The sequence below is a fragment of the Sinocyclocheilus rhinocerous genome, unplaced genomic scaffold, assembly GCF_001515625.1.
Source record: "Sinocyclocheilus rhinocerous isolate Xijiao unplaced genomic scaffold, SAMN03320098_v1.1 scaffold412, whole genome shotgun sequence".
In the NCBI taxonomy this organism is placed as follows: Eukaryota; Metazoa; Chordata; class Actinopteri; order Cypriniformes; family Cyprinidae; genus Sinocyclocheilus; species Sinocyclocheilus rhinocerous.
Window position 1 is genome coordinate 1,014,673 of NW_015642498.1, and position 13,781 is coordinate 1,028,453.

The 13,781-nt window shown below is 38.5% G+C and overlaps 1 protein-coding gene across 1 annotated transcript in view; it reads left to right on the top strand.

Annotated features, from left to right (window-relative positions):
* LOC107755884 (protein phosphatase 1 regulatory subunit 12A-like) overlaps positions 1-13,781 on the top strand; it is a 91,594-nt gene that overhangs the window by 59,914 nt on the left and 17,899 nt on the right. The window contains exons 4-16 of the mRNA XM_016572844.1: positions 2,464-2,623; positions 3,294-3,438; positions 3,527-3,601; positions 3,685-3,776; positions 4,981-5,005; positions 5,436-5,543; positions 7,107-7,328; positions 7,437-7,525; positions 8,954-9,070; positions 10,315-10,461; positions 12,073-12,192; positions 12,276-12,416; positions 12,826-12,916. Of these exons, the coding sequence (XP_016428330.1) occupies positions 2,464-2,623; positions 3,294-3,438; positions 3,527-3,601; positions 3,685-3,776; positions 4,981-5,005; positions 5,436-5,543; positions 7,107-7,328; positions 7,437-7,525; positions 8,954-9,070; positions 10,315-10,461; positions 12,073-12,192; positions 12,276-12,416; positions 12,826-12,916 (1,532 nt within the window). The remainder of the gene's footprint in view (positions 1-2,463; positions 2,624-3,293; positions 3,439-3,526; positions 3,602-3,684; positions 3,777-4,980; positions 5,006-5,435; positions 5,544-7,106; positions 7,329-7,436; positions 7,526-8,953; positions 9,071-10,314; positions 10,462-12,072; positions 12,193-12,275; positions 12,417-12,825; positions 12,917-13,781) is intronic.

Sequence of the window (13,781 nt, forward strand, 5' to 3'; positions counted from 1 at the left end):
GGTTAAAATGAACATCCCTACTTCAAATATATCAGGGCTTTACTGAATTGACTTAAAGTGAATGTTTTAGTTGTAAACCCAAGCTCCTATCCACTGCTATTGGTTGTTGTTTAGTCCTCTTGCGGAGGTCAGTTTGTCTCTTTTTATAGAGGCTGCATATTCTCCTGGCACTCAGTGCACTTTTGTTCTACCTGTTTTTACTCGTTACGTGCAGCCTCAGTCTTTCAGACGAGAGAAAAGAGCCATTATGCTCATCAGCTGTCTGTTACACAATGCACTCAAACCTATTAAGAAGGAAAGACAAAGCAAAGCTGTTTTCCCCCCCCACAGTTGGCCATGTTGAATCAGCAGAGCCACTGGTGACATTGCTACGTGTTCACCATTTTGAACAATCTGCGTCCCGAGAGCCCGTCGACTGTATATCCTCTGCCTTTTGTCCTGGGTTGATGAGAAGTGCTGGTGCTCTGGTTTGCACCGGCAAATAAAGGACTAATGTTCGTAAGCAGAGAAGACACGAATGGCAGTAATGGTGTAGTTCGGGACCAGGTGTGGCATTGTGACCGAATGTGTGCCGAGAGACTCTAATGTTGCATTTACGCTGGCCACTTGACATGCCCTTAGAATTCAACAACTCTCTTTGAAAGTGAATGGCTTTTGCAAATCACTGTGCTCGTAAACAAACTTTAAGGCTCCTGTTATTGCTTAAAAACTGTTGTTCAGCTGAGACACAGTGCTGTTTAGATCTAAATGTAGAACCTAACCTAAGGATGCGTTTTCATCCGATATTGTTTTATTTTTTTCATTTATTCGCTTTTATGGTTTTTGTTATGTTTCTTGTTTTTTTTTTTTTTTTTGGTTTGTTTTCGGTTTGGTTTGGATTTATTTTTAATTAGTTTTGTTTCTTTTTTTGTTTCTTTTTTAAATTTTATTTGCTTTGTTGGTTTGTTGTTTTGTTTGTTTGTTCATATTGGTTATTTATTGGTTATTAAATGTAATTCTTAGCAGATCTTAATATGAATATCCATCTTTCATAGTGTACCATGTTGTAATGCCTAAATTCAATTCAAGTTTTAAATTGAGCAGTTTTATGTTTTGCATTATCTTTAATATCAATGATTTAGTGGTTGTCGTCCATAGCATGAATACAATTATCAGCTTATCGGTATCAACCAGAATTTTAATATCAGTGCATACATGGTAATACCATGAATTCTGATTATTCGATTATAAGGAAACTGGATTTGTATTTGGAGACCAGCTGTAACCCTATTCCTAACCTCTTAAAGACTATGATATTCAGGCTTCACTTGATGAAGCATATTCTTACCTCTTCCAATTTCTTCCCACGATAGGAATTTTCTTGCAACACACAACAGCTCTGTCATGGAATTTGCACAGGAATTCCTACAGATTTCTGTCCCGTGGCCCCATCTTTTTCTGGCTTACTTCCAGCTCTTTCGTCAAATATGGGCCCCCATCTCTTCAACTAAACTGATCAAAATCTGTCACTTTAATCACATCGCACTTCACTTCCCCCAGAAGCCGCACCTGCCGGCCATTCAGTCGGGCTTGTAGCCATATAAGGGATGTGGCATGATCCTCATGCTGCTCATTTGTAATCTGAGATGGCTCCTTTTAGGTTCATTATTCTGACAAAAATGAAAGGTCAAGTAGCTGTCAGTTATATTTCTGTATATATAGAGCATTGATCTTGTTTTGGTTTAGCACTCAGTGGAGATGTTGCTAAGCATTTAGACACATGGTAAATGGTTGCTTACTTCAAAGTTACATGCTCCAAAGTTTCTATTGTTGTTTCCTGTTTTAGCTTAATGCTGTCAGGTCTCTACATGCCTTAGTAAATGTCAGGTTATATAGTCTAGAGGCACAGTGACCCATTTGGCAGTCCTCCATTGTGGACTAGTTTACATGTTGTGTTTTCGGAACAATAAAATAATTCAAGTATGCATAGAATATTTTTATGCACACTTGAATGTTAAGTGATAATATCAAAGTAAACCCTAGAATGTGAACTTCCTGGTAGCTTCCAGACACTGTCTATCAGATAGTAATCAATAAAACCTTTTTATTTTGTTTTTTGTATTTGATATTTTATTTTTGTAGTTTAATGTTATTGATCAGTCATTTAAAGTTTTTAATAGGCATACAATTTTTCTCACAAACTTAACCTTTGACACTATTTAGACACACTAGTCATTCCTGAAACTGTTTACCTTGTTACAGTGAAGTCAACTTGGTGACCTCTATGGTTTCTCAGCTGGATTTAAACATAATGGCACGAGCTGTTCAACATTCTTAACGCAATAAAAAAAAAAAATCTATCACGCCAAAGTGCCATATATTTTGCTTTGCGTGTAGTTTGTCGTCTTGGATATCCTACAGTTTGAGCAGGTTAAGTATATGTACTAATCCAAAGCGTCTGTCCCTCCCTCCATCTTGCTTCAGGCGTGGATATTGAGGCGGCCAGGAAAGAGGAGGAGCGGATCATGCTAAGGGATGCACGACAGTGGCTTAACAGCGGTCATATCAACGACGTCCGGCACACCAAGTCTGGGGGGACCGCACTGCACGTCGCTGCAGCCAAGGGATACGCTGAGGTTTTAAAGTAAGTTTGCTTGCCTTCAAAAGAAAGATTTTGCCATTTTCCATCCAGAAAGGATTCAACGGACACCTGGGATAATATTTGTCTTTATTCTTTTGCCAGCAAGTGAGATTTAGCAGCTAGTGAAGGTAGAAACAAATTAAACTGGTACTGCAGGTGTAGAGGCTTTATTGCTTAACTTAGTTCATCCCATACCTCACCTTTCAACTCTTTCAGTATCCCAAGGGTCTTGTACACAGGGCGAGACAGTTTGTAACCTGTTTATCTGTCTCAATTACAGTAGATTATCATGAGCTGTTGAACAAACACAGCTCAGGACGTGTGTCAGGAGTTAGGAGTTTATGGTGCTTTCGGTTGTGGATGTCAGAGTTGAATGACTGTGACAACTGCTCCATTTGCCGCTGCACTAAAACAAGAGGATTGTAACCGGATAGACTGTTCTTTTTGTGTTGAATCTCAGAAAACTTCAACTAATGCGTATTTTTATGTGTGACGACTAACTGTTGGCATGTATAACCTGCCTTCTAGGCAATGGAAAAATGAACCCGTTGGTCCACGTAATATCCCAGACCTTTGGCAAATGAGGCCAAGCTTAGATTGCGGCACCAAAATCCAAGAAACCCAGATTTGTCTAATCTCATCATGCTATTTCTGTCGCTCTGACTGGTTGCAGGCTTTTAATCCAAGCAGGGTATGATGTAAATATTAAAGACTACGATGGCTGGACTCCGCTCCACGCTGCTGCACACTGGGGCAAAGAAGAGGCCTGCCGGATACTAGTAGAGCATTTGTGTGAAATGGACATTGTCAATAAAGTGGTATGGGATTTATGGTTCTGTCTGTGTGCTGCTAGCTTCTGTGTAGTCTTTGAGTTGAACCCTTACAATGTTGCGTTTTGGTTCTCAGGGTCAGACGGCGTTTGACGTAGCTGATGAAGATATCTTGGGATATTTAGAAGAGCTGCAAAAGAAACAGAATCTGGTAATTTCTCACTTCTGGCATCAGATCTTCAATTGTAAATGTAATTCTGAGCCTTGTCTTGATGCGTTCTGTGTTTGTTTCAGCTTCTGAGTGAAAAGAAGGATGTTAAGAAGTCTCCTTTAATAGAAACTACGACTACTGGGGACAATAATCAATCTGTGAAACCACTGAAGAGGTAAACGGCTCCTGCCACCACCATAATGGAATTGATATACTGTTTACTCAATGTCTTGACTTTACCATGAATGTCAAGGCCACTTGCACTAGGGTTGACTAGGGGTGCTTTAACACTAGAACCTTAGGTTTGGATGTTTGCCATCAGAGTTTGGTTGATCTAAGTGGTTTTTCCAAACTTGGGTGCGCAACAGCAAATTCTACCCTAGTCCGCTTGAAAAAGCAGTCTGGGGTTCAGCTGTGGTACTTAAAGGGATAGTTCACCCAAAAATGAAGTGCCATTAATTACTCACCCTCATGTTGTTCCAAACTCGTAAGACCTTCGTTCATCTTCGGAACACAAATTAAGATATTTTGGATGAAATCCGAGAGCTTTCTGACCCTGCTTAGACCCTCTTGTGAATGGTGGCAAAGACTGACCCGGAACAGAAGAAATCATTGAACAAACTCCATCTTTCCACTGCAGGAAACACAGAGGCTGCATCTGAAATGGCATTATATGTAGACTGTTTGATGAAATTGAGGTGCCATAAATGCATTTACACTGCAAAATTTCAAATGCATAAATAATTTTATAAGATTAATGTTTTAAATATTTTTTAAATGCCTGAATAAGAAATGTTGGGAAAAATACAATGATACTTTTAAATATGAAAGCAAACCACCAGTAGGTGGCGGCAAATGACTGTTTTAATGAGGGAGTCACTTAGTCATTCAACCGATTCGTTTCAAACAGCTGATCCATTCACAAACGAGGCAAGTGACTACTGTCTTCATCAATACATTATAAGTCGCCGTTTACATTGAATGCAATAAAATCAAAAGAATCACTTTCGTGCGAAATTTTTTGGTGGCCAGGTTTTAGTGCTACCCTAGTTGTTTTTGTTATTGGCATTTGAATAAGGCTTCTTGTCCAGTCGGGCTAGTAAAATTTTCTCTCACTTGCCCCAGAGAAGCATTAATCGAGCCCTGTGGTTCTCCCACAGTTAACTTTTGCCTTACACATATTACAAGTTGCGAACTTTGTGTCTTCTTCACTCACAGTGAAGAACTTCCACGCCGACTACATCCGGGCCGATCATGCGGAAAATTGGCTAATTCCGGTCCCTGGCCGGTCAATCGGTGCATCTCTAATTTGCACTTCAAGGTATATATATATAATGTATTCAAAGAATTGAATTTCCAAGGAGATGTCCTTTCTGTAGTTTCGGTCTTCCTGTAGCTCAGCTGGTAGAACATGGCCAAACTATGTCATAACTGATTGTTTCTACATAACCTACCCAGTACCCACAAACAAACAATGCGGTGTCATAATCGGAGTTTTGAGAAGGTATTTTTTTAACATTCAAGAAGTCATTTTTGTAGTAATGTTTTCCTGCCATCACAAGCCGATCTTGATCTGAAGCATAAATTATAATAAAAATGAATAGCGAGCATTTTAATAATTAAATTATGAACTTTAAAAACCTAATTAATATATTATTATTTTTTTTAATTTAGACAAAAACGTGCATCAAGTATCTGTTTCTTTTGCTGCTGCTGCTGCTTTTTGATTTATTTCATTCAGGGGTTCGTTCTCCCTTTTCTTGCTTTTCTTTTCTTCACAATCATCTGTTTTTCTCTCTCTACTCATCTTTGCTGTTGTCTTGGATGGCTTTAGTCTGATAACATTACTGCCCTTGTGCCTGGGGGGGAGCCAGGCTGTCCTGCGTTGTGGCGTCAAGGCTTGCGCAAAACTGGCATTTCACTTGTGCCCAAAAAAGCGATGGTGAGGCCTCGGTGTGTTCAGCATTGTGATTCCCGCCCACCCTATATGTTCCCCCACATGACCACGTCTCTAACCAATCGGATAACTGCCTAATCTAAGACCATTTCCTCTTCCTGTCACTGGCTCACTGCATGGTGTTGTCGCTGTCAGTCACGGCTGTGCCTGTGATGACGTGCTGTTTTCTGTTGAAAATAATTTGTTATATTTTTATACCTGAATGTGGTGGACTAAATATGACATGGTGACTTCAAAGTTGTGTGTACTTTGATAAAGGTGAATTGATTGACTGTTGACTCTAAACCCTAACAGGTCACCAGGATGCTGATGAGTTAGCAAAAACTAACATCTTGATTGAAATTGGGCATGTTTGGTTTTGTCATCTGTGTTGTTATTGAGTATACTCATCTTAAGCCTAGTTTTCTTTTAAGTAAACAATTGTAATACATGTTTGCTTTTCTGAAGCAATGAAAACCACTAAATAGTTCAAAATGGCCTCCACGTGTTTCCCTTGAAGTTTATTTTTGAGTTTTAGCAGCATTAGACTTGACCGTTGATTGGTTGATTAAACTAGGTATTTATTTATTATAAAATATTTATTTATTTTTAAAAATAGCTTTTTATTTTTAAAGCATTTTGTTTGTCAGTTTTATTTACAAGATATGGTCACAGTTTAGTTTGTGAACCAATTCACACTATAAACAGTTTTTTCCTTCAAACTTTTAATTAGCTGCTTATTAACAGTTAGTATTGTAGTTGTTATTACATTTTTGTGTATTATTATGTGCTTCATAAGTACTAATAAGCAGCCAATATGCTAGTAATATTCATGCTAATTAGCAACTAGTTAATAGAAAGAATTGCTCTCTAAAGTGTTACCTAAAATATTTATAATTTTTAAATGTATAAAAATATATTTTTTATTTTATTTGTTTACTTTATTACCACTATTTAGTATTTCTATCTATTTTTTTTGTAATTTTACATTTTTTATTTATAAAATATTGTATTTTTTTATATTTATATTTATTGCAAATTACCTTGATTTTTATTAAAATGGTTTTGTGTTTAAGAATATTTACAACATACTATATATTATTTTGTTGGCAGTTTAAAATAAAGAGTTATGTTTTTTTGTTTGTTTTGACCATTACGTTTCCTGAAGAACAAGCTTTTCAGAGCATGTACATAAATATTGTTACTTATATTTTTTTTAATTCTGAAAATATCAAAAGGTTGCCCAGCCCTACAGACCAGTGCTCCTATATTTATGCCCTGCTTTGAACTGTCAGGCTGATTTGAATTCCCCGTTCTCTCTCCCGCACACATGAACAATGTTGATTTACAATGTGTGCTCTCGGTGGTCTAGTAAATTCCATCACTGCACAAGTGTGTGCTCTAGATATTCTTGTGATCAAAATATTATGCGGTTGGAATTTGGGCTTCTCAGATGTTGACATGCCCTAATTGGAAATTGCATAGAACAATCTTGATGTACTTCCAAAACGAACTAACTTTTGTTTTCCACCCCCATCCCTTTCTTTATCTGTTGTTTGTCCTCCTCAGGTGAGCACACCTGCAGGGAAGGTGTCTCCTAAAGAGGAGGAGAGGAAGGATGAGTCTCCTGCATCATGGCGACTGGGCCTGCGGAAAACCGGCAGTTACGGAGCGCTGGCAGAAATCAGCACAACTAAAGAGGCACAGAAAGAGCAGGACACAGCCGGGGTGATGCGCTCGGCCTCTTCTCCTCGCCTCTCATCCTCACTGGACAATAAGGACAAGGAAAAGGTCTACTAGAATGTAGTTGTTTAATTTGGGGTGAAATATTCAGTTTAATTGGAAGGAGGAGAAGTTTAAATTCAATTCTTGAGCCACAACAACATGTCTTCTTCACAGGAGAAGGAGAAGACACGTCTGGCGTATGTTGCACCAACCATCCCGAGGAGACACGTTAGCACATCAGACATCGACGAGAAGGAAAACAGGTAAAGAACAGACACATGCTTATTTGTGCATTTGTGAGAGCACCTCTTGCTGCTCCATGTTGTGTGTTGCAGTATGAGAATCACAAGCTGAAGTGTAGCATGATTTTGTGGCTTATGCACCACATTCATGTTGTACGTGAGAAGAATATTACTAAAGAGGGGGTTAGGTAGTGTCCCGTGTACTCTCAAACAGGGCCTAAAATTAACACTCGCCAAGCGCCAAATGCGAGTAAAAATCGGCGTTGGCGAGTCCATGTAACAGTGTCAGTCGCCAGTTGGCGGGTACAACTTTTACGAATTATAACAATGCAATGAAGTGAAAACAACAGCCAGTTTTTAAAGAGATTCGCTGTTTCTGACATAAGCGAATAAAATAATCTTTTCCGAAGACAAGATCATCGTGATTAGCTATTCTGTCATAAGCGACCAGAGCGAATCGAATAATAGGATACAAACGGACTGATACGGTCAGAGCAGTGTGATGACCAGCTTGTCCCTAGACACGACGGTTCTAATAACTTTTACCTGAGAAGATTTTGCTGCTTCATTTCGGAAGATTAACTTTTCCCTTATTTTTTCTTCATAACCAGAGAATGTGGCGAGTGGCGACACATACCTGGGGTTACGCCGCCTAAACGGTGCAGTGAAGTATAGTTTGAAAAGCTGCGCGTTCGGCTGGAGTGCAAGTCTGAGAGTGCAAGTGCAAGGCTGCAGCTAGACTCTCTTGACGAAAACACACACAATTATGTCAAAATGCGCGGTTTTGGCGAGTTACCTTGTAAACGTAGTCTTAAGTGAGTTATAAAGTCTTAAATGACCGTAACGAGTTGGGAGAAAATCGGATACGTGTCAGATCCGCGTCATATGCATCGGGTTTTAAAGAGACAGCGCTGATTTTAAAGAAAAATAAATCCTTGGACTGTTGTAGTCGCTGATTAACTTTTATAGCTTGAATAAAGATTAATCTGTATAGTTTATGCATATATAATATAGTTTAAAAGATTGTTTTAAAATCACTTAAATTAAAAGTTGTTATATATTTCAGAGCCTATTAAATGTTAAAAAGAATGGCTTTCAATTATACTGTAATTTTGAATGGCTATAATTAATAGGTCAAATTGAGGGAAAATGCACCAGCAGGACAAAAACATTGCAAATATGTTTAGTTATTGTAGTAGTAATAACTGCCTGTTTTTGCAAAAAGAGTTTCATGGCCGGTAAAAAAAAAATTTGGCCAGTAAATTTTATCATGTCACCAGCCATTGGCAGGTGTGGCAAAAAGTTAGTTTTAGGCCCTGCTCTCAAATGTCTTTTATTAGTATTTCTCCAACTGCTATGAACGACAGTTCAGTAGAAGTGAGTTAGTTTAGTATTGTAAAAGATGGTTCTCTGGAATCGGAGGTACTATTTGTAGCATGTGGTTCTCAGGGATTCGGCTGCTAGTCTGGTACGTAGCGGCTCATACACCAGGAGACGCTGGGAAGAAGACCTGAAGAACAACGACGGAACTGCCTCGCAAAACAGAACCTCCAGCTATCAGCGCAGGTTAGCTTTTATTCTAGTAACAAAATTGGTTTTACTGGCTAGGACTTTCAAAGAGATGGGCGAAAGCCGGTCGCTGTTTCCTGCGGCTCTCTGAGATGCTTCTAGCACTTTTATCTTGCTGACAAGCGTTTATAGCTGCTTCTGTCGGCTTGAGTTTGCGTGAGACGCATATAAATATAATATAAATTCCTAAAATACAGAGGCAGCAGTATTTTCATGCATGCGTTTATATTGTGTATAGTCAATTGAAAAAGACATTGAAAAAGCAATTATGATATTAGATAACATGTTATAATATGTCTTTATTAACACTGTCATTTGGGGTCAATAAGATCAAATCAGCATATTGGGCTGATTTTTGAAGGATCATGTGACACTGAAGACTGGAGTAATGATGCTGAAAATTCAGCTTTGCATCACAGGAATACATTACATTTTAAAAATACAGAAAATATAGACATCAGTTATTTTAAAATGTAAAAATATTTCACAATGTTACTGTATTTTTGCTCAAATAAATGTAGCCTTGGTGAGCATAAGAGACTTCAAAAACATAAAAAAATCTGACCGACCCCAATCTTTTGAATGATAGTAAGTTTAAGTCATACTGTATTATTAAGTCAAAACTATATGCAGATTTGTTTATTTATTACAGTTTCACACTCGAGCTGTCAGTAGAACAAAATATAATCTGAAAAATTAATATCATGATCTTCGACCAGTCTTTAGAAATCGAATTGTGACAGTACTTTAATTAAATGTTTTAAATTATTAAATATACATATATGTAATTAATATTTAGACTTCACATGCTAAATTTGATAGACATTTAATAACATTTCCTCAAATTTTTCCTAATTTGAAAACTCTGGGCTGAAAGATGAAAGCAACCCATACCATCCAAATGACCCGAGCGTTTGCGTGTCATTGTGTAATGATGAATTTGCATGACTGCACTTGAGCCGCCTGGTTTGGTTTCATACTCTGATAACACAAAAAGCATGCTGGAGTGTTTTATCATTATTTTTATAATGCATGCTTATAGTTTCTATTTTTATGTCCAGTGACATTATTGATTTTTTTATTTTTTATTTATTTATATCCCAAAATATGACTTAAGAAACTGAGCCCCACACAAGCCAGTCAGTGCTTCAGACATATATGTAACGTTTTGTCTATGCGTGTTCATGTTTGTCCACCCCCTGCTAACTCACCTCTTTCACCCCGCCACACCCACACGGCAGTACGTCTCACACGCTAGCGTTAGGCCGCACGTCTAGCTCTTGCGACCTGCCCGCCAAATCCTCCTCTGCCTCCAGCCTGGAACCTAACAACTCTAAAGCCTGGCAGCAGCCTTCCTCCTACTACCAGTCTTACAGCATTCACCGCAGGTACCTGCCCGAGCACCGCCCAGCAAACACACACACACACTCCATGTCCTCCATGTGTCTTTGTGTTCCCCACACGTAGCTTCTTGCTGTCTGGGGATTTATTTGCTTATGGGGTGTAGAGTTTTACTATACATTAGAATGGACTGAATATAGTGCTGGGTGATATATTAAAATGTTTTTCACAACTAACTTGACAATTCAGTTTAATTCCGCCACTGAATAAAAAAAAATAAAAAAGGTCATTGCAACCTTTTATCGTGCAATTCTTACTTTTTTTCTCCCAATTGCGAGTTTACATCTTGCAATTCTGACTTTTCTGAGATAAAAATTCTGAATTTTTTCTCAGAATTATGAGAGAGAAACTCACAATTGCGAGTTGTAAAGTCCAGTTTTGAGGGGGGAAAAAGATTGATATGTTCTCAGAATTGCGAGTTTATACCTCACAATTTTGACTATTTCTCAGAATTACGAGTTTATATCTCACAATTCTGACTTAATAACTCACAATTGCATCTTATTAAAGTAGGAATTGAAAGTTTATATCTCGCAATTCTGACTTTATTTCTCAGAATTACGAGTTCATATCTCACAATTCTGACTTTATAACTTGCAATTGCGAGTTTATATCTCAAAATTATGAGAAAAAAAAAGTCAGAATTGCGAGAAAATTCACAATTACCTTTTTTTATTCAGTGGTGGAAATGGGCTTCCATAGCAAAATTAGCTTTCAGTTAAAGAGAAAATTCAATCAAATATTGTCAAATATAAAGTCTACAGGGTATTGTTTTAATTTAAACATTTGTCAGATGAATAAGCATTAAATAAAAACTAGATAAAAAAAGTTCAAGACAAACTTTAGGTTGGCTTGAGAAAGCCTAGCCTGAAAGTTTAAAGCAGTTGTAAAAGCCTGAAGTTTGAAAATTTAGATAGATTAGAAAGATGTTGATAATATGTTTATAGCATGATTAGCATGTTTTAGCATGATTAGCCTGTTAATAGCATATTGCTGGCATGATTAGCATTTACTAGCATGTCGCTAGCATGTTTCTAGCATGTTTCTAGCATGATTAGCATGTTACTAGCATGTTGCTAGCAAGATTAGCAAATGATTAGCATGTTGCTAGCATGACTAGCAAGTAACTAGATTGTCGTTAGCATGATTAGCAAGTTACTAGCATGTCGCTAGCATGATTAGCACATTACTAGCATGTTGCTAGCAGGTTTAGCATGCTACTAGCATGATTAGCAAGTGACTAGCATGCATATATAAAAAATGCAAATAAAGCAGTGCTTTAAATGAAATATAGAACATTGTCAGAAGTATATATAAAAAAAAGATTTCTTTATATCGCCCAGCCCTAATTTTTTATTTTATTTTATTTTATTTATATTTATTTTTTCATTTTATTTTTCATTTGTGCATTATGGACCTGCTTCAGGTTTGTTTCTTTTTTGTTTTGCTTTATTTCGCTTTGCTTTGTTTTGCTTTGCTCAGGTTTTCAGAATGAGGGAACTCTTTCCTGTTTTCTCCTGTGGTACTTCTTTTGAGAAAGTTCTTTCTCTCCTCTTATCTTTGGTTTTGTCTCTTGATTGTTGTCTGTGTTGCTGTAGCGGATCGTTTGGAAGGAAGCAGGATGATGCTTTAAGTTCCACTTCTTCCTCCACCTCCACAACAACGACCTCCACCTCCTCTGTTACCTCACCCACCGGACATCGCAGCCTGCTGTCCAGGTACCAACACACACAGCAAACTGAACATCCGAGCTAAACACTCGGACTGGGATCTGTTAGTAAATTGTGTTGATGCAAAACAGGTATTGGGCAGAAGAGAGTACGGAAAAGGAGAAGGAAAAAGAGTCGGCCACGGTCATCCCCACAATCAACACTGCAGCCACCACCACTACCACCTCCACTACTGGAACTGTGCTGGGCTCTGACGGACGAGAGAGACGCAGGTACACACACACACACACACACACTGTAACATATTATCACTGAGTGCGTTTTTACACATACTTGATTTGCTTGCAAAAACATAAAATTTGCTTAAACTCAATGTACCTTGGTAGGACATCTGGTTTGGTAATTTAAAGAAGAGCAGCAGAAGACAATAGATGTTTTCTTCAGTAGGCAGTTTTTTGTCTTTTATTTAGATTCTACGTGTCAGCATTTAAATTCAGTTTAAACAATGTATTATGTTGCAGCTCCTAATAAAGTAAGAACTGTCTTATTTATTCTCCAAAGCCTATTTTTACTCTCATTAAAGCTGCCCTGAAGAGCCTCAACAAAAGTGCATGTTGCTTCAGCTGTCGGAGTGACGACATTTAACTGAGAGGATTTTGTTTCTTTGTGTTGTGTCTGTAGATCATACCTCACCCCTGTGCGTGACGAAGAGTCCGAGTCTCAGAGGAAAGCCAGATCCAGACAGGCACGGCAGTCCAGGAGGTCCACACAGGCAAGTCTAGACAATCATCTAAACGCCTCTGCAGGAAGTCTCTCTAATAATAGACAGATCCACACAGTGCTGTTTACAAATTTTTTTTTTTTTCTGAAATTTTCTTGGTTCTTGCTTCGGTTTTGGTATGTGCTTCCTGGAATTTATTACATCCTGAGCTCTGCGATGTGGCAGGGATTTATGGGAGAAATAACTGTTTACAACAGAGAGATACCTGAGTTTTTTCCTATTCAAAAGCAAGGCCTTATTGGTAGTGACTAAGCGGCTCAACATAAAACACCATAATTGAATATTTACTTTAATTATATATCACATAATCATGTGGTAATTCCTGAGTGTAAAGAGTGAAAAATTTCTTAAATTGGGTGAAGTTTAAAGCTGTTAAAGCTGAAGTTTAAAGCTCCACCACCAGTGTGCAACATCCACCTGGATGATGCGACGGCAGCCATAGTGCACCAGAATGCCCACCACACACCAGCTCATTGGTAGAGAGGAGACAGAGTGATGAAGCCAATCAGTATATGGGGATGGTTAGGAGGCCATGATGGTCAGAGGCCAATGGGCAGATTTGGATGCCGAGGTCACACCTCTACTCTTTTCGAAAGACATCCTGGGATTTTTAATGACCACAGAGAGTCAAGACCTCGGTTTAACGTCTCATCCGAAGGACAGTGCTTTTTGACAGTATAGTGTCCCTGTCACTATACTGGGGCGCTAGGGCCCACTCAGACCACAGGGTGAGCACCCCCTGCTGGCCTCACTAACACCTCTTCCAGCAGCAACCTAGTTTTCCCAGGAGGTCTCCCATCCAGGTACTGACCAGGCTCAACCCTGCTTAGCTTCAGTGGGCAACCAGTCTTGGGCT